This window comes from Acanthaster planci, linkage group LG04, assembly GCF_054643075.1.
Source record: "Acanthaster planci isolate LZ-2023a linkage group LG04, COTS_SCS, whole genome shotgun sequence".
Classification (NCBI taxonomy): Eukaryota; Metazoa; Echinodermata; class Asteroidea; order Valvatida; family Acanthasteridae; genus Acanthaster; species Acanthaster planci.
In genome coordinates, this window is record NC_141780.1 from 2514111 (window position 1) to 2539058 (window position 24948).

Sequence of the window (24948 nt, forward strand, 5' to 3'; positions counted from 1 at the left end):
TGACTTAATGATGGCAAGTAAATCCGTTTATTTCTTTAAGTTAACAGATGAAATAGTTATCGATGTCCAATAACACTTTTGAAAATTGCTTAATGAGTAAAAATTTGAAAAGGAACAGTAGTTTTTATAAATCTTAGTATTCAGTTCAAACACGATTTGAAGACGAAACTGGCGTTATTAAAGAGAAAAAATGAGCAATTACGGTATACTTCCCGTTGTAATTAGTGTCTTTCAGAGGTAAATTGAGTCCTATAAAAGCACAGCTCAGTTATGCCAACAAAGTGGTACACTTTTTAATCTTCGACAAAAAATGTTTATAGTCAATGCCAGGTGTGTTAATTGTTCCAAAATTCCCAGCTACAAAATACATGGCAAGAAATGTAATTTATGCGGATGAAGATGTTGAGAAGTTAACCCCGATGCAACTTGATTCTTTCTGTTGCCAACAATATTAAAAGATCATCGATTTAAAAAAGAATGAACGGTCATTTAAAAAAAAACGCATCTTCTGATATGTGAGAAATGTTTTCACTGGCCTGGGGCCATACAAAAAAATGACCTCTTTGGAAACAGCGTACAGAATAATTATTTCCTTCTACAGATTCTTAAGTAATGAAACGCGCTCAAGGCGATGGTTCCAGTTTAACCTGAATGATTTTTCTGCAGCAGATGTGTCACCGTCTTTACCCCGTAAGGCCATTCTCAAATATTACCCTAGTCTACCCCCCCTCTACCGAATGGCAATTCCCATGGAAACATGAAAATACAAGAGACATCCTCGATGTTATAACGCAGCACACCTTGTCCTGATAATTTAAAGAAGCTGCACAGGTAAAAGTAACCAATATATATAAAATATGTTCGTAACTAGGCATTATTTTGTCCATCCCAGGTACATGCAACTACGCAACCAACACAGAACAATGCAAAATGTCAAATGCTACCGTTACCAAGGCAAATTCACCCAACGGCATTGCAGGGTTTTTGGCAGCACTTGCGTGTATGATCAATTGCATGGACGAAGCGCATCCATCATAAGCTCTGGTGAATAGATAGTCTTGGTTCGAGGCCCTGGTGAGTCAGATGAGATCCCATTGCGTCACTGTGCTTTACTAGTTTTCTCAACCCAGTGCACTCTGGACACAAACTGTTTGCATTAGTTATTACTTGTAAGAAGGCTACGGAACCATTAGTTCCAATAGTTCAAGCTTTGGTTCCAAGAGTAAAACTTAACATTAAAAGGAAGCCTCCGAATAAGATAAGCCATCTGGCATCTGATACCATAAAAGATAAAAAAATCTAATCACCATTGGTCTATACATACTATTTTAGTTTTAAAAAGTCTGCTCAAAACTCAAAAATTTCGAGACATATTTTAAGACAAAGTAAAACTTATACGAATGAAAAATCTCCCCAACAGAAATATGTAACTTTTTTAAAATCACAAAAGCATTCAGAATAGCTGAAGATCACAAATTTCAAAATCAGAATGCTCACTATGCAAGAGTTATTGGACGTTTAGCAAGGTGAACATATTCAGAGCAGCCGGTCAAGAAAAATATATTGCAAACATGCAGTTATTGATAGAGCAAAGGAACAGTTGGTCCACATGGGCTAGAGTAGGCGTGGCACTGATACAGGGTCTAGCCAACAGCAGCCAGGGACATTTTAAGAATAGTCAACATAATCCTCTGCCGTCTGCGATGCCATGGGCTACAGTAGATGTGCATTTGGCATACCAAATGATTTTGGAAAAACACAAGGCAAAGGTGTCAAGCGTTTCAGTTAGGTCAAGACTTGGATGACCCTCTGACCCTTGTCCCACAAATCTCTGTGACCAGGGCCGGATTGAGTGTTCTGGGGGGGATTGGCACCTATGTTCTTGAGGCCCAGGACACCTGTGTTCTGTAAGCCCAAGGCAAGTACTCTGTAGGCCCTGCTCTACCCAAGGCACCATTTTACGCAGATGAGTACTCAGCCTAACTAGCCCAAAATACAGTGAGAGGTGGTAATTTTTTCCTCATCTCGTGTAATCCTGGGCACTGATGTGGATGTGAGTGTTTTGGGGCACCATGTGGAAATTTTGCAGGCCTCTTCATTTTTGGTACGCCCTAGGCACAGTGCCTACCATGCTTATTGGATTAAGCAGCCCCGACAGTGCCCATGAATATTTAAGAATGCATAACCAGCCCTGACAGTGCCATGAATATTTAAGAATGCATAACCAGCCCTGACAGTGCCGTGAATATTTAAGAATGCATAAGCAGCCCTGACAGTGCCATGAATATTTAAGAATGCATAACCAGCCCTGACAGTGCCATGAATATGTAAGAATGCATAAGCAGCCCTGACAGTGCCATGAATATGTAAGAATGCATAAGCAGCCCTGACAGTGCCATGAATATTTAAGAATGCATAACCAGCCCTGACAGTGCCGTGAATATTTAAGAATGCATTCCTCATGTAGTAACTTCAAGAAGTGAATGTTAGCATGGCAGACTCATTGCTTTGCCTGTGCTCGATCCCAGCTCCAAAACACAGAAAATCACGGCGTGAATTTTTTCGATTCCATTAAAGAAGGTGAAAGTCCCAACCAGCAACTGTCAGAGACAAGGACTGGCTTCTTGGAGGGGGAGGTTATGATGTCAGCTCCGAGTAGCAGTTATCACAGACACGGACTGGCTTCTTGGAAGACGCGATAGTGGCAGATTTGGCTGAGCACTCGTTGCAGAAGATGTTGCCGCACTGACGGCAGTGATGCTGTGGAAGAAGGGAAGGAAACACCAAACAAACCTTCAGTCTTAAAGCCTTTCATTTATAAACCACTCGTCTAGTATACACGTCATAGGGCACCGCAAACGTGGTGTTTTAAAAACACTCCCGACACTGGCAGGAAAAAGTGTTGCGAGATTTTACATATCCTCCAGTGTGAACTCGTCAATGAATCTGGAAGATAATTGCGCCCACCCTTCTGACAGTGACAGAGAACGCTTTGTCGCACGCCATGCAGGACTTGACTTCGGTGTCATCTGCCCACTTGCGAGCCATCTGCTTGGACTGGACGATCTGCAAGTTCTGGTTCTCCCGACCCAGCTCGTGCATGGCCGCTTGGGCGTCATCCAGCTTCCGACGGAGCTCCACCACCTTGGTCTGCAGCTTCTCTACATCGCCCTCGCTGGCCAAACACCTGCAAGAAGACAACCAGTGACATCGTTGATTCACCGTGTCCCTTCCTGAGAGGACGCTAAAAACCAAATCCCTGAACTTACAATGAATGGATCCCTACACAGTCAAAAAATAGTTGGGCAGGAGAGATCAAGCATTCGCTAGGGTGTAACTTGATCCTGGCGACCTGGCAATGCAACTTTAAGAGCTAAATCAGCCTGACGGACCAAAAAGGCTGGAGACACATTCGGTGACAAGTCAGCGCATTGAACAAACAATAATCAATTTGAAGACGTGAAAACTTTAATGAGGCCAACATTTGAAGAACACAATGTAGTTTCATTCAGTCTTCTACTCTGAGGTTTTTTAGATTTATCAAAGTAAAAATATCAGTTTGGGCACAAATAAAGACCCAATTCAGAGGAAGATTGCCCACCTTTCCAAGAGGGTTCGTCGTTCATCTTGATTATTCTGAATGGTTGCTTCCAGCACTAGAAACAAGATCAGTGACAAAAGACAACTTAGCTAATGCATGCAATGTGCTATTTTTCCTGTTTATCTGCCAGTATTTGTCCACATCTCTCCGCCCCTGTAATTGTCCTCTTCCTCTCTCTTTATGCGCCTGCTACTTCCCCCTGATCATCCACTACTTTCTCTAGTTCCATGTATCAGCCTATATTTGTCCAGGTCCGTTCACCTTTTATTTCTGTCTGTCCATCTACCCACTTGCTACTTTTCCCTTCAATTCCTGCTTACTATCTCTAGTTTCTCGTACCGGTCTATATTTGTCCTTGTCTGTCCACCCTTCTATCACCCTACGTCTCTCCCCAACCCCACCTGCTGCTTCTCCCCTGAGTTCATCCACAACTTTCTCCAGCTCTTGTTTCCTGGTATCGGCTTGTGAGAGATCGCTCCGTAGCGTAGCCAGGTTTTCATTCAGAGCACTGAGCTGCATGTTGGAACGTTGCTCCAATTCCTCCATCTGATGCTGTAGATCTGCCTTGGCTTGTTCTTCACTGGCCTGTTTGTATCCACATCAAGCAATCATTGAAACAAACCTCCTGAGCACTAAGACGAAGGGAATTCAATTTTTTTTTCGCCAACCAATTTGTTATTCCTGCATCTTCAACTAAGGCTGAGTCAAGTTGAATTAACCAAATATTTGATTACTTGGCATTCCATTCAATTAAATATTTGGTATATTCCAAAGAAATCTGAAGAAAAAAATTGTTAAACAAAAAATTAATGGAAAATACTTAGCGGTCTTACTGGTAGCCATAGATATTCAACCACAATCAAGTTTACTTATAATGCCTTCATGTTTCAGTAGTTTTTCACCTCTAAATATTCAATTTCAATAATACTTGAATATTTGATTATCAACCAGCCAAATATTTGAATAATAAGTGGATAACTCACTAATTTATTTTGCAAAGCGGCCGATTCATCCCTCAGCATTGTCTGCACCTTGTGCGCCACCTCTTTGCTCTCGCCAAACTCCGCCTCCAACTTGGCCAGCTGGGTCTCCTTGTCCATCAGCTGAGACTGTAGGTCCAGCTTGTGCTTGATCAGGAGCTGTTTGGCCTCCTGCATGGCTGCCGCCTCCTGCCGATTTCAAACAGTCAAAGCCGATTGGTGGAAATCCACACAGCCCTATCAAATGATGAGCATACTAGCTCGCTATTCCCTGCCTGGAGGAGTTTTAATGCCTCCTGAGCGCAGTCATTTTCGAGTTCATGAGCGGATTTGTGGAAGATAATGAAATATGAGGGAACAAACTCTGAATTGTACAACATGCGAAAATTACATACAGCACACTTTTCATCATAAGTATAAAACTTTTAAAAATGCAAACTTCATCTTCAACCCAATCAACAGCCATCTGCATTGCTTACTCAGGGCAAAACGATACACTCATAAATCAAGATTATTAGCTCTTTGGGGTATTGGCATTGCTGACACATCAGTTCCAAATACAGACACAGATATGCAAACAGTTGCAAAAAGGCTGTCACAAGCAACCGGCAGGCTTCACTTTGCACAGCAAGTCAGTGTAAGTACATGGAGAAACCTTTACTACCTAAATATGTCCAACTTTGCATGCTTTGCAGGCTATAAATGTCAATGTACAAAACCGGCAACACTTGATACTTTCAACACTGTTCCTTTTGATGCTCAACAGGTATGACGATATCAAGAGGATTACCAAAATGGCAGTTGGTGGTTGTTGCTAAGCCCACCCAGATCTACACTAGTGATTCACAATGTTGCTTTGAAATACCAAAATGCCCAACTCGGGAAACAACAGAGGGCTGCATTCACTTTAACCATGTACATATACTTGTTGACCTGTTCAGTATGCTAAAAATGAAACCGTACGCTACGTGAGATGCTTCGGGCGACTTCCTACCTTGGCTCTGTCCTCTTTCTCTTGCTGTGACGCTGTGTGAAGCTCCGTCAGCTGATTACCCAGCGACATCTTGGCCTCCTCCAACTCCCGCACCTTGCCGGTCAACTTCCCGATTTCCACCTGCTTGGCAGCCTGCGGATAGAGAGAGTTTGTCCATTGTAAAGAGACCGAGGTCGGAGACTCCTTGCACGGCGGTTGAGGGCGCTATTCACTGGAACTGTGATTGCAAAGGGTTTCATTTTCCCCTGATCTAGGCTCCAGCACCGTCTGTGGGTTGAAGCTCCAGTCTCATGAATTTCTATGATGTAGACCAGGAGCTGGGGGTATTTCTATTTTCTTCCCACTGCACAACGTTCCAAAATGACTGTGAAACACGGGACAATGCAAAAGACAATGGCAAGACAGACAAAGGCAGTAGCGTGACAAACAAACATCCAATACCAGGAGCATGTTTTCGCAATCCCGACTGCAAACATGTTTCAGCTTCGGTCAGTGCTTGGGTTGTTTTAGCCTTCGTGACATCACTGTTCTGGCCAAACGAGAACTGAAGGTTGGAGTTGGTTCCGCAATGGATTTAAAATAGCAGACAACTTTTTAAAAGTCATCAAAGAAGAGGCACAGGTTTTCAGGTGGATTGCCTGTTGAATAAGTCTTTGACCAATAGGGTGACAAAACAAAGGTCCAAGTCACACTTACATCTTCCTGTTTCAGAGACTGGTATCTCCCAATCTCAGCCTTCAACTCTTCGTCTAGTTCAGTCACCCTGGCATCCAACACCATTTTTACCTGCAAATACACAACCAAAGGGAATATTGTGGTAATTCTATCATTCACTCCAGGGCAGACTGTTGTGTTTTATTCCAACAAAACCCTTTGTTGACAGAGACTTCTGCCAAGGACCAGCAACTCTGATTCTTTACGCTTGCAAACTCCAGACATGTCAGTACCATGGGCATTGGGGTAGGGGAGTGGGGTGTGTGCGCCACTGTCTTCCCTTGGGAAAAACTTGTCTTGTGAATAGTCTGGAGACTGATCTTGAGACTGGTCTTGCGTCTGGCCTGGTGTCTGGTCTTGTGTCTGGTCTGGTGTCTGGTCTTGTGTCTGGTCTGGTGTCTGGTCTTGCGTCTGGTCTGGTGTCTGGTCTTGCGTCTGGTCTGGTGTCTGGTCTTGTGTCTGGTCTTGTGATGGTCTCAACTCCACCACTAGCATCCAGGTGAGTCTGTGACCATACCTCCTGTAGTCCTTCCACACTGCTCATGAGCGATGCTTCACTCCCTCGTACTCTCTCCAAGGATTCCTCTGTCTTTGTCAGCGTCTCATGGAGATTCTCCAACTCTTTCTGAAGGGCCTTACACTTCTCTTGTCCATCCTACACAATGTAACCAGATAATTGAAACTAGTTTTATGCCATAAACCACTAATGAAACCATTCAGACCAGCTAAATGAAGCACCTTGCAACAGCGTAAATTTCAGGCCAGGTGAATATCCTATCTGACCAGAGTGGTAGTCAAGACCACTTATAAGACCTTCTCAAGACCACACAAGACCAACACAAGATCTCAAGTCTGAATTCAAGTCACAAGTTCCTGAAATGTGCTGCAACAAAATGCATGGTCTTGTATCTGGTCTTGTATCTGGTCTTGTGTCTGGTCTTGTGCATGGTCTTGTATCTGGTCTTGTGTCTGGTCTTGTGCATGGTCTTGTATCTGGTCTTGTGTCTGGTCTTGTGCATGGTCTTGTATCTGGTCTTGTGCATGGTCTTGTGCATGGTCTTGTGCATGGTCTTGTGTCTGGTCTTGTGCATGGTCTTGTATCTGGTCTTGTGTCTGGTCTTGTGCATGGTCTTGTATCTGGTCTTGTATCAGGTCTTGTGCATGGTCTTGTCTCTGGTCTCGTGTCTGGTCTTGTGCATGGTCTCGATTACAACACTGGTTCTGACTAGTACCTACATTAATAAATATCAATTCAACCACATATATTTCCAGCAAATGAATACTCCTCGCCAAGTGGCCATGGACAATTGCATCCAATACTTCCTTGGAATGGCAAAAATACAACTGTTACACACTGTCAAGTAACTTATAAGTAGCAATTAAATTAAATAGCAATGTAAACTGACAAATCATAAATGTCTTGACAGGCTTGTGAGTGAAAGAGCAGTCAGCTTATGTCAAAGGTCACGATACTATGAATACAATATTATGCCAAACTACTTTTAGGTATACAAAATTACAGATAATAACAGGGGAAGCAGGTAGCCTTTGATCAAGTTATCTCTTACCTTGACTTGGGTCTGCAGTTTGACTACTTGAGACTCGTAGTTTTTGCACTGTTCACATGATTTGGCAATTTCTTGCTCAAGCACCTGATGAAGAAATCAATTAATCAAAGTCAGGTTGCATGGGTAGCTCACGTACCCGTGCCACAAGAGAAGTGATCTGCATCGGATTCAAGTTGCTCTAGGCCTGTTCTCGGATTCAACTCAGTTTAAAGTTCTGTAGCATGTTCCGTTCCGCGACACTGTCTCTGATTTCCACAAAATAATTGACCTACCTCTATCTTTTGCTGTAAATCCTTCTGCTTGTTGTCCTTGCTTTCCAACTGTCTCTCCAACTTGGCACACAACTCAACCTATCGGAGAAGGAGTGGTTGGATTTACAGACAAAATGCTGCAGACTTCAGTCGGGTTTGCTCCATAAAAACAGGCGATGTGAGAGAATTGGCTTTCTTTTACCTTCTGAGCGATTGTCGTTTCTTGATCCGTGTTCTGTTTCTTGAGAGCGACCACTACGTCTTGCTCCACGTTGAACTGATCCTGCAGTTCTGATTTCTCGGTTTCTAGGCATTTGAGGCGTTCCGTCAATTCAAGAATGGACTGCTGACTGGCTGCCAAATTGGTCTGAATGGAAATTAAAACCAAGTGATCTTCACTCCATCCAGATTCCCTAGTTACAGAAACAATCAATTATTGCCAAAACAGCCTATGGAAGCCTCACTCCTCAGAAACATTGTTCATTTAGGAACAACTACTTTTTTAATTGTTTCAATTGTTCATTTTCTACCAAAAAACAAAATCTTGAAATTTCACAGTTTAAAATTTATCTATTTAAATATACAAATTTATAAATAAATATACAAATTAGATAAATTTGTATTTTTGAAGCAAACAAGACTTTTATGTCCTTAGCTTACAAAGCTCTCGAAACAGAATTCCCACCTTGGCTTGGCTGAGTTCAGTTTGTGTATTCTGTAAATCAGCGTTAAGTTTCTCCACTTTCTCAGCAGCTTGTACCATAACTGCAGCCTGTAACACACAGAAATGGTCAACGTCAGTCCTATCAGAACCAACAAGTTTCTCTTCACAAGAAAGCTAGGTAAATTGTTGATCGGTAAAAGCAAATCACGCACAAAAATTGGTAAAATGTGTAACTTCTGGTTTTACCACGTGGTGCTTATTTCCCTGGTAATTGAAATGGAATTTTAAGCCAAACTTGTCACCTTTTGCTGTTGTAGTTGAGTGAATTCCTGTTCTTTCTGCTGGAGACTTTGCCGGGTTGTTGATAACGACTCCTCAACGGACATCCTCTGTTCTTCAAGCTTGGCCACCTGAGAATTTCAAAACGAAAACCAATTTTTGTCATTCCCGCCAAATTGAATGAAACATGGGTTTTTAGACTTAAACTGCAATAAACTACCTAAGGTTTAACTTTTGCAATTTATACCTACAAAAAGATCTTCATAATAATGAGTTGCTGAAAAGTAACCCACGACTAACATGCTTTTCATTTGCCATAAAAACTGCAAATGGAAGTTTAAGGATATTGGGGAAATGGTTTATCCATAAACATGTACCTGTTCTTGCAACTGCGTTTGTGTCTCCGTCAATTTAGTCTTGGTTGTTTCCAATTCCTTTTCTAGTCCAGAAATCAATGCAGCATTGTTCTCTTTTGTCTGAAAAATGAATTTATCAAATACCAACGTCAAATATCCAATATGATGAGTTATGAGTGATGAGTCTCAAACTTCTTATGACATCTTGGGCATTTACATGTAGCTTTATTCAGAAGGCTACCTGTTGTTTTTGACAGCATTTGAATACTGAGAGCAGTCAAACCTACTGGCTGTTATACAATCCAAGGACTACAATAATCCAGTGTCACAAAGGGTAAAAATTGAAAAAAATGCCGACACGTTTTAAGAAATCATTCACTTTGCTGAATGTGATTCTTTTCAGAAAAACATTCCCCAAAGTGAAGTCACCTCAGGGCCAACACAACTATTAAATGAGTTAGTCTCCTGAGGACTAGAACTCGCTGGTATGTAACTATATCCCACCACAGCAAGTCCTCACATTTAACACCCATCACTCAACAGGCCATAAAATGACAACTTACTGGTGACCCCAAACTCACCACTCACCACCACATACACACCACTGTCGGATTGGGTATGAGCATCTGTGCACGTCACAATCCTGTGCGATATCTGATACTTTCTTTCCACACCTCCTTGCTGGCCCAACTCACCGCGTCCATCTCACCGCGTCCAACTCACCACTACAACCTCTTGCTCATCATGAGCACACCCACCTGTTCACAGTCCCTCGCCATTTTGCTGAATGCCTCTTCTCTGTCAATCAACTTCACCTGTAGGGACTGCAGCTGACCGTTCAGCTGAGTTTCCATCTCTTTCTTGTTCTCTTCAACAAGGGCTAGCTGACTCACCTGAAGGAAATAAATAAAATAAACAATGTTGTCAAGTGGCTCTCTCATCAAACTACAAGATAATCAGCTCAAAAAACGGCGAGGTTGTGACTCCACTACTGGTCATTAAACTGAAATTTCCGAGATGCAAAATGCCTCATAAGCTTCACAAGTTGCTGGGGCTACTTTCAGAAGATTAAAAAACAGTTAACGTGATCAGGTGAGGACTGAATAATTAGATCCTCATGATAGTTAAAGGCGGGATTTGAACCTGAGTCACAGCAGGAGAAGAGCAGGAAGCATACCACAGCACTAATCAGATCCACGAATTTTTTTTCTGCCGGCTTTGGGCTCCACTCCATACAATGTGTACTGATTCTATTGGAAATGTTACTGCCTTCGCCTTATTGGCAGATGGGGGCCAAAGGGGTCAATGGCACCCACCCCCCCGAAAAAAGGGGTAACAATTACGGGAGAATGAATGAAAGGCACTTTTTAGGCCTATTTTATTTCCCTCCCTTCCAAAAGCACGTCACGAGCCCCAAACTTTAGCCCTGCCCCTCAGAGAGCCCGTTCAAAATTAAAATTTTTGGCCATCAAAACAATTTTGCCCTCCCCCTTCAAATTTGGTTTTGTATCCACTATTTTGTTACATTAGCCAGTAGATCATTCTGTAACAAGGAATGCTGATGGTTTGAGGTTGTCAACTGTTCTTGCAGGGAGGTCTGCTTGACTTCCAGGTCGGAGAGCTGCTCCTTGGTGCTCAATAATTCTGATCGAGTCTGAAAGAAAAGACAGCAAACTCAGCATTTCTAAACAGATTTCACCTATGGAACAAACCCTAATCTCTGAGTATTTTCAAGGTTCTGATGAAAAGTTTTGAAATCTTGTTTCATTACAATTAACAGATTGAGGAGGTCCTCATCAATACTGTAAAATTGTTGAGCCAGAAACATTGACAGAATGATAACATTTGTGGAGTTTTTCTATTAACTGCTGTTAAGCACTTCATACCAGGCTTTATACACAAAGCCGGGGAGCCCGAAGCCGTACCAAAGAGCTGGGCCTTGTAACAAAAGGTCATACTCAGAACAAAAAACTAAGCTGCAGGGAATTGCCAACATTTTTTCAGTTGTCGGTGGGGGAGGAAATCTGTCATTGTTTTGAAATATTAAAGCACTGTTTGTGACATTCAGCGCAAGTGGATTACCACCGGGGACAAAAGCGCTGAAGCACTCCAGTGAGCAATACAATACCACTGCACGCTAATCTGGCCCCTATTGAAAAGACGTCAGCAACGCACTGTGCCAGTTTCGGGAACAAAAGAAAATTACATAACACCGCACAATCTGGGCTCTTTTTACAAGGACGCAGGTCTGGCTGAAATACTCAGGTGTCAATAAATGTCTGTCAGATTAGAGTAGCCACCAGAGAGTCATTCGTGTGGGTGTAAACATCCAGTAGATGAAGCTATGAATTTTTAAAGAATTCTGAAAGCCAAAAAAAAATGAAAATTCCCCCGGCCCAGCAGAATCAACATGGATATATAATCCCGGCGCAAACTGGTTAAATTAAGGTGCAAAAAGAGTGTTAGGTTTACAAAATATGCCAACAAAGTCCATCAATTCTGGACCTTCATGTTAAATGTTTTCACAATGATGATATTACTCTCCATATTTTTCAACCAGTTCCCTACTCCTCGTCATTATACGGGTGACAGGTCAATCTTGCAGTGCCCTGGCCTTCCTGTATTTCGCTTCCGTTCACACCTTTTCTAGTTGCTCCTGTATCTTGTGGAGTTCTTGCTGCTTGTCCTGCAGGCCGGCCTGCGACGTTCTCAGGTGACTCTCCAGGTCAGCTCTCTGAGTTGCTATGGAGGCCTCGGCAGCAAAAAGCAATTCTCCCTGGGGTGAGGGAAAAAAGTTAGTGCCTGATATCGGCACCTTTAATTGTTTTCAGAATGTTACCGTCGATGCTTTGTCCATCTGTGCTTCTCTTAAACTTCAGATTAAACGGAATGCATTTCATAAACAGCAGATTCACGATAAAATACGGTTGCTAATGGAATATTTCCTAAAACTAAACATTATAAATATCCAAATTCAAGACCAAGTTATGTCTACTAACTGTAAATTGGTGTTTGCAAGATGAGACAAATTTTAGTTCAAACAGTTGCTAAAACATTTCACTTTCAATATAAATCAGAGTTTCCATCTGTAAAGATGGGATTTCAAGATGTATTTCAAGATGTCCACCTTGACAATTCAAAGCTTGAAATATTTGCAAAGATTTGATACGCTGCTCATAGTACAAGATTTTGCACGCTGTGAAACCAATTACTGTCGGGGAGAGCTCAAAACAGCCAATATTTTTCTACCTTGGTTTTGAGGTCAGCTTCAGTGTTAACCAATTTCTCTTGAGTAGTGGTCAGTTTTGTTCTTGTCTCTTTCAAGTTGGCTTCTTCTCTCTCATGTTGCTTTGTAAGGTCCTCTACCTGAGCTTTAGTCTGGAAATGTTGTTAAGCAGAGAAATTGATGTTCTTTACTGAAATTGATCATTGAAACTCACATCCAGTTGTTGGCAACGTACATGGCATTAAAATTTCACAGCTCAGCACACTACACTTTGCCCGAGTACTTTTAGGTGTAAGCTGCAAATGATAAAAAAATATTCTGTGCTGTTGATTTGCATATTTCTTAAAGTTCACAAGGAAATTTGGGTTATGCCCGTGGGTAAATCTGGTAACCAAGGATTCTGTGCTTACTTCAGCACAAATTTTTTGGGCAAGCATTGTAAGCGCAGCATGTTGATCATTACTACAAAATTTTGCGGTGATAGCAAAGCCATGAACTGGGTCCTAGTTCGGGCAGATGACAGATCAATATTTTTGGTCTACTTCCTGACCGTCACAGCTGTCTGAGGCCCATCCCATCTCCTTTCACCTGTTGTAATTGCTTATGAAGGTCCTCACTGACTGCTCGATGTTCCTCAGTAAGCTTATCTTTAGTCGACTCCAGCTCAGATATCTGATCTTGTAAGCATTCCTGCAAAAGTTCCGATCATTGACAATTACTACATCAACTGAAAAACCCATTTTTAATGACCATTCCAAACAACTAAATAATTCAAATGCTACTTAGAGAAACTGTATCGCCACAAATGAATATGGAAACCAAGATGTGAATATGAATATGGAAACCAAGATGTGAATACCTACGTTTTCTTGTCTCAGTTGCTGTATGGCTGTTGAGATCCCTTCCCCAGCCTCGATCTAAATTTCAAACATAATCAACACAGAATTTGTTGTATCAAATGCAACACATTATCATCTCAACATGAGATATGACAATCCTTCCCACAGAAACCACCAAAAAGCCAACAAAGGGACACAAGACACCTGTTTCTCACACATCAACCTTTGACCTTTCTGTACCTTGGCCATTAGATCGGCTCTCTCCCCTTCCAGCCTCTCAGCTACATCTCTCTGCTTCTGCAAGGACATCTCCAGTTCTGCAAGTTTGTCCTGCCTGTAGTGGCAATCAAACAAGGAAAATTGTCAAAGTCAGAAATTGTAAAACATCACAATCAGCAACACAGTCAAACCAAAACAAAAAAGATGCCCAAATCATTCTGATCAATCAAATCATTCCGATCAATCAAATCATTCCGATCAATCAAATCATTCCAATCTATCAAACCATTCCAATCTATCAAACAATTCCGATCTATCAAATCCTTCAAATCTATCAATCTATGAGGAAGTTGAGCATTTCTCAGCTATACTATCTGCCCCCAATAAACCCAAACTGTAATTTGAAGGGTAACCCAGACTGCAGAAGAATAAAAGAATTATTCTGATGGGCTGGTCCATAACGGGCACTCAATGATTCCAGAATAGCATCTGTCCAAGGAACAGCTGGACACAACACACCACCCTGAAGGTGAGCGGGGTCTTACCTGTCCACTAGTGAGCGCTGCTGGTCTTCAATCTGCGACTGCCGTTCTCGTAGCTGCGACCGCAGGTCGTCGTTATTCACACACTCCTGGTTGTGCTGCTGCTGTAGCATGTCCAACTGAAGCTGAAGGTCGGAGACCTGAGCATCTTTCTCGTTCACATTTCCCTCAGTCTGGGGGGTTGGGCAAGTTGGAATATAAATGGGCAGAGTCAAAACGGAGTGTTGTAGTAAATACATCACGAGTCCACATTTGACAAAAAAGCCAGCATCCGTGCAATTCACAGTGCAGTAAACATCATCTTCCTCCTACCTTAGCAATCTGCAGCTGTGCTGCTGCAAGTTGCTGCTCCAGCTGTACGTGCTGCTCTTCCGCTGACTGCCTGCTGTCTACTAACTGCTTCTGAACCTCGGCTATCTCAGCTTCCATCTCTTGCTGTGAAGATTTGGACTAATATAAAACAAAATTAAACAACCTCAATCTCAAACCACATGGGGTAGTTGTTTAACCTCTGTGACGGATGACTGCTACAGCCGCGGTTTTGAGTGAGGATTAGTGCATACCACACATGCATTCTACTCATCATGCACCTGTGGTTTCAATGTGGGCCTGCTGCTGGACAGAGCTTTGCATACTGGGCATACCGCAGCCCAAAAGTCGCGGTCAAAAGAATCCCACCATGACTGAAGGGGCTAAACAGTTGTCAAGTACGCTCCAAGAAATTTTTGTAACTTTGGGGCGTATTTTTTTTCTTGGCAAATGAACTCAAATTTTTCTAGGAGGCTCAATTCAGCATTGTGTTCAGAGAGTGAAGGGCATAAGTTAATTAGTAACAGTTTAGGACTAAGATGCTTGGTAACCTTAGTCTGATTTGGAGACATTCATTCACACCTGCTTCGGGCGTTACCTGCTCAAGTTGCTGCAGCAGTTCTGAATACTGATTTTCTTTGCTGGCCACCTGCTGCAGTTGCTGCTGCTTGGCAAAGTCCAACTCCTGCTGCAGTTTGCTGCAGGCCGATTCCTGGTCCCTCAACTGACCGCGCACCTGATTCAGAGGAGGATACATCTCATTCACTACAGCTGGACCTCAATTTCACCACCCCCAAAAAATTGGCCAAAATGTAAACACCTAGTCTCGCAATCCTTCAACTGAATTGAGACTACATAAGAAAAGCACTAGTACTTTGCATGGGCCAGGCCCCTCACTTTAAGTTCAAACATGTCAACGGTCTAGGCTGAGTTAAATACCTGTTTTTGTCTTTGCTCACTTCCTTTTGCCCCAACTGTCTTTTTTTGTCAGTTTGTCACGTTTTGGTTAAATTTTTGATTTTCAATAAATTTTGGCATGTCCAGGAAGTTTCCTAAACAGAAAATAATATCAGAGGGTGGGGTTGAATGGCTCTCGGTGTTACCTCGCTGAGTTGCTGGGAGAGGGTTGCGTTCTCTTCCATCTTGGCTTGGAATTCTTCTTTGAGGGCCTCGCTGCCGCTGTTACTGTCAGCAACTGACGCTTGCAATCTACAAGAGGAGACAGAATGGATGCATGGAAAATGTGTAATGTTCTGTTAGGGTTTAACTTAACCCAAAACAGAAAATGTCATGGTCGCAAAAACAGATGCCTGGAAATGCCTGATTAAATAGGCTTCCCACAAGATATCTCATTTACCAAGACGGCGCACAAGGATTTAACTCGAGGGTTAGTTTATAAAGGTCTTTACAGAACAAGTCTCTTCCAAAGACATACCATCAGTTTCCACTTTTCATTTCAATGGGGTACAAAACACCGAGCTTATTCACATCTTTCAACTTGTGGCTTGAGTAAGCATTGGTTCTTGTCCAAAACACAAGCTCCTTTCAAATATGATAACAATTATGCCCTTTTTTTTTTCAACTTTCGGAACACATGCTTTTGACCTGAACAGTCGTTTCACCTCTGACTCAAAACAAAAGGGACTGGCTTGAATGCAATTACAGAAACAAATCTGGACTAAAATAATTAGAGTGTGAAGAGTAAACTTTCTCAGCATTGAAAACAGATCCCAACATGAGATATAAAAAACTGTCAAGTGACCTTCAAAATTAATAAAAGACATTTCCAGCAAGATGGTATGTCTCCCTGGAGATTGATCTAAACAAGAATTCAATAACAAGAATTCTATCCCAATCACTCCTAGGAACCTACTTTTCATGCTCTGCCTTGAGATCTTCGTGCTTCTCCTTCAACTCTTTCATATCTGCCTCATTGGCGAGCGACAACTCGTCCATCAGCATCTGCACCGACACCAGCTCCTTCTTCAGGACCATGACGTCATCTGCACCTGGCCTGGATACAACAGGTTCAAGATACATGGTCTGAGTGCATCAAGTGCATGAGTCACATGACTGTTGTGTACTAACATTATACTTAACTACAGAACAAGGGGAGACGTTTACTATGTCCTGGCCCACTGCCAGTAGTTGGGAGTGTTGGGTGTTATCACTGGATTTGCATTTTCAATCAACTGCACGACGCTATTGGTCCAGCTTGTGCAAAACCCCAGACCTCCCCGCTACACAATCTCCCCCAGACATGAAATAAAGAAACAAGATCGACCGATGATGGCTGGATTGAAAGATTTCACATAAGATCAATCAACAACGCAGACAGCTCAAGCAATCAGGCAATACAGATTGGGTGATACAAATTACCCCGATCCCATACTCTTGGCATCACCTGTCATCGGCAAACATATCCTCAACATTCTAAATGATTAAAAATAAGGCTTCGGAGAAACTCAAAAGAGGGAATCAAATCTGCAAAGACAGCGAGTTTTGTACCTTTGGAGCAGCTGTGACTGGACAGCTTTCATTCTCGCGTCTCTGTCCTGAAGCTCAATCTGTGAAAACGTGAATCAAAATCTTCTTCCTTTTAGAATGATCAAGAGTGGCTCAGTTGTTTTGGTTTATAGTCAGTTATGTGACCAGAGGTGTCAACATGAGTCATCACTTGGGAGGGAAGTGTTCGCATACTTTATTGCACGCACTGGAACACCAACAACAAATAGCTATGTTAACAAATAATTTGGCTAGAGTTCAATTCCTGATTTGCCTATGGAAGGGTTTCTCAAAAATTTATAAAAACCAAAACTTGAACATATCAATTATATTTCAAGAAATGAAGCCCCAAACAAAAGCTTCTTTCACGATTCTCTCATCAGTATATAAATCAGTAAGATCAAATTTGTAAAATTTGATTTGAGCATAGACAAGAAAGTCACACATGTAGCGGATGCAAAATCTGTATTGTTTCTGACGGTAAGGCCTTCATACGTTTAATCTGACGCAAAACCATAATTCTGATGGTTCAAATTCATCTTCTCGTTGTGCAAGTGCAGTGCATTTGCCTGACCAAATCAAATCTCACACTGTACACACTGAATAGTCCGTATCCATTAACCCCTTGACAACGGGAACTTTTTTCTGAAAGCCGACTCCGAGAATTCCAGCCTCGCTTGGCCACGAAGGCCACCTGCCAGACCACAAATTCTCGGTTTGTGGCCCTGCATGCTCTGCACACTTTGAATTACACAGTGAAAAGGCTCATTGTTCGGTGGCATGCGGCTCTACTCACGCTTCCACATTCCCGTTGCCTCTTTTCAAAGTGGGGACTATTGTGAAGCTGGTGATTATGATGCAAATTCCGCCTTTTCATTTCTTGGCAACACACAAAGACCAATTACCATATATACAAGAGCCAGGGTCTGCCTTCTTTCACCGTGTTCGCTAGAGCGTGGGCCGAGAATAATAGCTGAAAAGCAGACTGAGGATCTCAATTTTTACGGTGGCTCTTACCGTCATCCGTCGCAAATCGGTTAACACTGCGGTTTGAAATTACATCATATTGAATACATTCGATGAATGAACGCACAAATCATTTCAGACGCAGATGGAAGTATTCAGGCTACACCTTTTCAAATCTGTGGCAACAAACTCCATGATACAGGTATTGACAGAAACTCTAAGCCCACTAAGATGTTGCCTTCAGGTATGTTTAAGACGTTCTGTGCATCTGTACCTATGTACAGTGTAGACAAGTTTTGGATGTTCTCTTTTATTGAGCACGATTAGTTCAAAAACTTAATTTGGTGACACCCATTTGAACACTTTAACCCTCCCTACAGCATGTTAAACAAATAAATAAATAAAATTGGGTGATTGACAACATTGGGGTCAAACTAATCATACCTGGCTATGTTAGTGAAACGGAAAAAATAGAATAACTGAATTACATATGCAATCGACATAATGGCTCCATGTACCAACACACAGTTCCTTTTATGAGTATTAATGTTGAATTGCCTTGGATTCAGTCAATAAGGGGAACACAGCTTGGCAAAATTTACAAAAAAATAATAATTACACTGGACAACTCAATAACTCATAGCCACGCTCCATGCCCAAGCTACATGCAAATACACACGTACAGTAACACGATCCAAGCAACTTAAGCTTTGAGGATATCACAAAGAGTGAACAACTTACTCTGGCAGCGGTCTACGGAGTAAAAGAAGAAATGTGAAAAATCTGAGAACATTTCCTCTTTTTGTAAAGTAAAGAGAGGGTATATGTGAATGAAAGCGGGTGCGTTTTGTTTGGACAACAGCATGGCAGGGAGAAGGGTCCCGTAACATTTTTTTCCCCACGACATCTGTATTTCAACATGCATGTTGCCCCCAGAAGTAGGGAACAAACATGTTCTCATGTGTGCACACGCAGCCCATATTTGAGGGCAACCATGCCCTTGGGTGCTCCGCAAGGGTGCCAGGCTGGGTCCTAGTATCGACCCAGCGCACCTGTTTTGTCCCTGAGCACGGGTATACGTGATCACATAGTCCACTGCGCCATGAATGCACAGATCAGAGCAGTGAGGAGACCTGTGAGTCACATGCCCCACATCAGAATGACTCCTGGGCACACCAGCTGTTTACACCCCCCCCCAACTCATCAAACACTTCCTGCCGATAAACCCCGGTGTGGATGAACTCAGTCCCACCTGGGTTTGATGCATGGCTTCCTTCAGGCTGTTATGCAGTGCTTTCTCCTCGTCCAAGCAGGATTTCAACGTCACCACCTCAGTTGCCTGTAACAAAGCAGAAGGGAAAAAAAAGTTGATAAAAACTTCAGCATTGATAAAAAACAAGAGAGAGTGTGTCATCAAGACAGTCCATGGAAAGTTCACTCCCTATAGAATGTGCCTATGTACATTGTCACTAGCATTTAACAGAATCATTCTCTACCAAACAAACACTCTGGACAAAGCTGTCCATTCAATCCAAATCAATCAGGAGACATAACGATACGTCTAGCAAGAGAAATCGATTAAGCTGTTGATGGTCTACGATTGCTCAAACAGCATGCAGTATGCAAAGATTATGCTCGGGGAAGAAGGTTGTAAGATAGAGTACATTTTCCAAAAACTGTACAAGCTCAGGCAAAAGACACGCTGACAACTCTTGGATTTGTTACCAGGTGAGCATTAATGAGGCTGCGCTCAAATTTCAAGCTCGTATCGACAGTCAAACTTCCCGACGGCACCATTTAGTCTCGCAATACAACAATTTGCCAGAGCGTTTCCTCACCAGAGTGGCTGCTTTCTGCTCCATGGCGTCTTTGACAGTCTTGTAAGCTTTAGCATTATCCATGGATTCCGCCAGCTGCTGACGGAGCAAGACAACTTCGGACGACACTACAAGACAGAGGACCCATGTGAAAAAATCAAATGAATGAGGCAGACCACCAGCTATAATGAAGCAACTGTTTGTAATTCAAAAACTACTACAATTCTTCAGTAAATGAGCGGCTTTCGTTTTAATTATCATTACAATTCAGCACCACTGTGAGGGGATGCATCGACAGAACTGACTAGTTTTAACTCATATGGTTTTAGCAGTGAAGTTTGCACCAGTCTAAAATTTATAAGTAACTCTTCCACCACCCTAACAAAGCCACCTGTAGAGAGATTTTGTGGTGCATCAAGGTTCAGGAGCACTAAAACTGAAAATAATCTAGAGATTTCCAAGATCACAGAATGGCCCCACAGTTTCCTTCCAGGACTTCCAAACAGCAAACAAACTTTTGAAGGAGTCTCGCCCTGACCTGTGTTCTCGAATGAAGAGATACTTACACATCGTCCTGTCTTCTTCCGCTCGCTTCAAGTTGACATCTCCTCCACCTGCTGTAGGCTAAACAATGAATGCCCAAAAAAGGATTGTTGCAAACAAAGATCATGTCAACAGGTGCTGACCAATACCTGTTCAGGCTAAAATTCCTCCTGAAGAGACGAGGGTCTCTAACTTCCTTTTAAGAAGAAAAAAGCAGTTTCGGTACGGCAAGGGCCTTTCGGTTCTAGGAATGTCAATTTGTCTTTGCAAACAGTGCCTAACACAGCCGGGCAGTGACCAGAGCAATGTCCAGTTGATATTAAAAGTGAAGTAAAAAAAGATTTCACATTCACTAATGATATCATACAACAATCAAAGAATAATGATAACAGGTGCATTATTTCCTAGGGCTGTTGGTAATGTGTCCTAAAGGAATGTGCTGTGTGTGACAATCAACATCAACACATCTGATACGAACATGGTCGTTAAGGAAAGGTAGGGTTACATTTTCCCAGCTACGCCCTTGGAAATTTGGCTCGTTTTCTTACTTGTCCTTGCTGTAGTTTTTCCACTTCTTTCTTGAGTTCCTCAGAATACCATTTCTCCTCCTGGAAAAGCACGCCCATGTTTAGAATCAATATTTAAAAACATTATGAAGAAGGTCGAGAATATTCTCCAGACTTACGAGCAGAGTTTCATTTGAAAAGGTAACCTACATAAATTCACAATGCTGGCTCTCTATTTCAAAGCTAAAGCTCCGCCCCAAACGACTAGGCGAGAGAAAGTCGAGGCGGACACTGGAGTACTGCACCCCCATCATGCCCCCTCAACCTTGCAACCAGAGCCCCGGGGGGGACAAGTCAATGTATTTGTTCACTTTTCGGTGGTGTGTACCACAAACCATGCATGCATGAGCAAATGCATGGACAGCTGTTCTGCAGCTGTAGGGACTGCAAAGTGACACATGTTCAAACAAAGACGACGTGGAGACCAAAAGTGAAACGGGGGACAGATTGTTGGCCCCAAAACTCAGTCTGAACTGTCCTAACAAAGATACCGTCCCCTCAATAGGGTGAAGGCCACACCCATGAAAGCATGTGGTGTGCGATCCCTAATAAAACAAGACTAACGCTTCCCTTATTTCAAACCATCAAAAAAGGTCAACAATATTTACTGTATCTGACAAGCAGGGTAATGATCCTTTGTATAAAACTACCAAACTTCGACGTAAATTCTTTTCAATCCTGCATTTACCTTTAATGAAACTCGCAAGTCTTCTAATTCTTGCCTGAGTGCCAACACATCGCCGTCCCTGATGAACAAAACAGAAATTTATTACAACCAACACTGTACCACACAATATATTTGAAGTAATCTCAACATTACACATGAAGTACGGTAGCTATACATTCAACCAACAGGTCTGTTTCATTTGCATATAATTACATTCAAACATCTTACTGTAAAAAGCTGAGAGTTTGAAGTAACTGCGAAAGTTTTTTAAAAATGCAACAACTGTGCTTACCTGTTCTGTTATCAACATTGTTGCAAGCCACGTGTACCGAGAAAAAAGACGGAAGAAGAAAATGAAAACTGGAAAGTATGAAAGTGTGTACATCCGATACACTTTCTGGATGGCGACTAAATTTAGGAGTTGGGACAAAGAACTGAGGATTTCTTACTATAATTTAAGGCTCTTTGAGGCAAAATTGAGGGGGCATTAAACTTCACTGGCAAAACAAAAACTATGTCAGACCAAAGACAACGCAACAATGTACCGCATATTACAATGCACAACAAAGCCTAGACTGAGTGCTGACTATACAGAAATACTGACCATCGACGAATGCTGTCCAGACGATTCCACTATGGAAGCAGGGATGGCATGATGGGATGGACTTGAAGGGGCAGGACTCGGCTCTGCAGCAGGCGTATTGTGAACTGACTCCCAGTGAACTTGGAGTTGTTCGGGTGAAGACAGCGTGACCATACACACAGGGCAAATAAAACCCTACATGTGCAAGAAATAGGGATGAAACCGTTCAAACATGTCACATCCTTGAGTTCCTACATAAGGTCAGGGTCTGGCCATAATTTATTGTTTTCTTACAATGTAGCATCCATAGAGGGATCCCAATACGACGCTTTTAGCGTGGATCTGCGCACTTCCGCGTTTGAAAACAAGGCTGTATGTATCAGCTTCAATTCTTAATACGATCAGACGATTGAAAGTAAGGAGTCAAGACACGAAATACATGAAGGTATGTTAAATTCAGACTTTTCAGGATGCAAATTTTTGTGGAAGAGTCTTTCAGGATGACTTGACATGTAAAATCAAAGAAAAAATAACGACAATTGACCGCGAACTAACATACCTGCGATGGTTCTGTATCTTGGGCAGTGGGCGTGGTTTAAACTGAAGTGGCATCACACTTACGAACCAGATACTGCATGTACTGTGTGGACTCCGCAGATGCGCGCGATTAAGTTCAACTCAGCTAGAGCCTCGGTTTCGATGCAGATATGCGCAGACGGCGCTAATGTGAAATCCCTCTATGCAGTGCAATTTCAGAGACTGAAAACAAGTGCCAAAGGTCAAAGGTTAATCAGTTGAACATGCATATTCAAAGCAGGGCCTGCTCCAAGGGGCAACAGGCATTCTGGAGATTATGAAATATACCTCTTGTTCTCCAGCCCCTTTCGTTTCTTGCCGTGACTGCTGCGGGCTTCCACCTTTGCTGCCCTGTGGAAAAGAACCCACATGCAAACGAGTGTTTAGGGTATGTGTGTATTAGGCAGTGGATGTTTGACTAAACCGGTTGTGCCGGTCCCCGACTGTCATTTTGCTATTTTTACCAGCAGCGTAGAATCTGAGTTCAAACAAGAAGGAATTGCTCACTGTCCTTTTGGAAGAAAAAAATTTCAGGAGATGCGTCACAAGGATTTGACCCTTACTGGGGGAACAGCAGGTGATTAGGCCATGGAGGCAAGTGTGAGTTTGAACAATCACTCCATACTGCAATCTGCAATTATTTCACCTTTAGACAAGTGCAGTTTCTTTCTAAATTTACGGTTGAGGACTATTTCGAAAAAGGAGGTGTAGCCAAACGTGTAAGCAGACATTTCATACAGGATCAAGTGAGAGCCCAACACAATTGTGCAATTGTGCTGATCAACCAATCACACCAAATCTATACCAAGAACTGGCCACATATTATTTTGAACATTACTGAAGCAGTTACTATTGTTACGCCCCAACTATAGCATAAGTCCCCACTATAGTTGGGACAGTCCCAACTGTAGTGTTGCAGTTGGGCTGGCCCAACTATTGTTGACCAATGTGTGTGGAAAATGTCTCAACATTATCCAAGTCAATGTGTCTCACACTTGACACGATTCATCTAAAATGAGGCACTTCATCTGTTCATCTAGCCCTATGACCAATGACATGACATTTGTAAACAATATGACTTTGGCACATGCTGGGCACATCATGCACACAGGACCTCTCTGCTGTAGTTGGGCCGGCCCAACTGTAGCACTCTAGTTGGGACTTATGCTGTAGTTGGGGCGTAACACTATCATTCAATCATGTTAATTCATGTAACATAACAGTGTACGCTAACACAATCATGACAATTAAGAGTACAGCTGCCAATGTAAGGGTGCTGATTTGAACCCACGGTCAGCCATCAGTTTGTGTTGTTGTGTTTAAGTTTGTTAGTTTGCCCTTAATTCACCTACCCACCAGCAAAAATTTGCAGTTGGCCTAGGCCAATAAATGTTATGATAGGGCCTACTATTAGTCTCTGAGCTGACTCAGAATCTGAGGAACCAAGCCTGAGCCTAGTTCTCTCCAGATCGAATATGCTGAATTTGTTTCAAAAGGGAAAACAGTCGCGTTAAACTCTATCTTGAGGAAACGGAATGCTTGGCAAGTTTACCAGCATGTAGGCTCGACTGTTGTGCAAATACAAAAATTCGAATGGTTTAGTGTCGGAAATACACGATTTACAGTTCTCACGCTGAAGCTACGTACATGTATACACACAGGTACGGTACCGGTACATACATGTACATGTACGTGTAAGCCTACGGACTAAACCCTGAAATCTACTTACCTCAACTGCATCTTTCGTCTTTTTCTTCAACCTCTTTAAAGCTTCCATTTTGAATCCTCAAAGATGCTCCAAATGGGCATAGTCTGAGACAAAATTTCCCGGATAAAGCACCTTGAATTGAACTTTGTCGCGCGACCCGGAACGTACGTGTACTACTATACTACGGGCGAAGAGGGGGTGGAGTTTAATACACGTACACAAGTGATAATGCCGCGCCAACAACTGTGTGACAGAGGGCGTCCTACTTTGTAACTGTTGTTGAAAAAGTATTGCCCGGCGCCAAGAATTTCAACAAAAGGGTTCCCAATTTTGTTTTTGTCTGTTTATCGAACACAAATATTGTTCCTAACATTAAAACCACCTGTTGGCCTATAGTCTTTAAAGTGAGTGAAACTACCGGTCTGACTGCGTTCAGTGTTCCTTTGGCTTAAATGCCTATTTTGCATGATTACAA

At 42.4% G+C, this 24948-nt stretch overlaps 1 protein-coding gene across 2 annotated transcripts; it reads right to left on the reverse strand.

Moving 5' to 3' along the window:
• On the reverse strand, window positions 1–24692 carry eea1 (early endosome antigen 1). Of its 2 annotated transcripts, XM_087136067.1 has the most exons (37): window positions 24495–24692; window positions 23054–23116; window positions 22211–22384; window positions 21899–21903; window positions 21628–21685; window positions 20922–20981; window positions 20397–20454; window positions 19852–19958; window positions 19266–19352; window positions 18755–18766; window positions 17051–17109; window positions 16416–16556; window positions 15646–15751; window positions 15141–15278; window positions 14546–14683; window positions 14237–14406; window positions 13713–13806; window positions 13497–13550; window positions 13222–13323; window positions 12657–12785; window positions 12049–12183; window positions 10933–11061; window positions 10166–10300; window positions 9429–9527; window positions 9075–9182; window positions 8794–8880; window positions 8311–8475; window positions 8130–8207; window positions 7858–7941; window positions 6807–6944; window positions 6272–6361; window positions 5576–5707; window positions 4585–4770; window positions 4003–4186; window positions 3602–3656; window positions 2968–3187; window positions 1–2760 (listed from the first exon to the last, which is right to left on the reverse strand). In XM_087136067.1, the coding sequence occupies exons 1-37, from the start codon at window positions 24540–24542 to the stop codon at window positions 2638–2640; spliced, it is 3951 nt and encodes a 1316-aa protein (XP_086992193.1). In that variant the 5' UTR covers window positions 24543–24692; the 3' UTR covers window positions 1–2637. The 2 variants fall into 2 exon arrangements, with proteins under 2 accessions (XP_086992193.1, XP_086992192.1); XM_087136066.1 differs by lacking the exons at window positions 18755–18766; window positions 21899–21903; window positions 22211–22384; window positions 23054–23116; window positions 24495–24692 and having other exon boundaries at window positions 21628–21770.
• Between the last annotated feature and the right edge of the window lie 256 nt (window positions 24693–24948).

What these genes read in the sequence shown, in the direction of transcription:
- eea1 (XM_087136067.1), bottom strand. Translation starts at nt 24,542, where the DNA reads ATGGAAGCTTTAAAGAGGTTGAAGAAAAAGACGAAAGATGCAGTTGAG. An exon ending in CTCAAGGCAGAGCATGAAAA is followed by an intron (nt 15,752 to 16,415) that starts GTAGGTTCCTAG and finishes CTCCTCTTGTAG; the next exon opens with ATTGCAAGCGTCAGTTGCTG. An exon ending in CGACGAACCCTCTTGGAAAG is followed by an intron (nt 3,188 to 3,601) that starts GTGGGCAATCTT and finishes GTCTTCTTGCAG; the next exon opens with GTGTTTGGCCAGCGAGGGCG.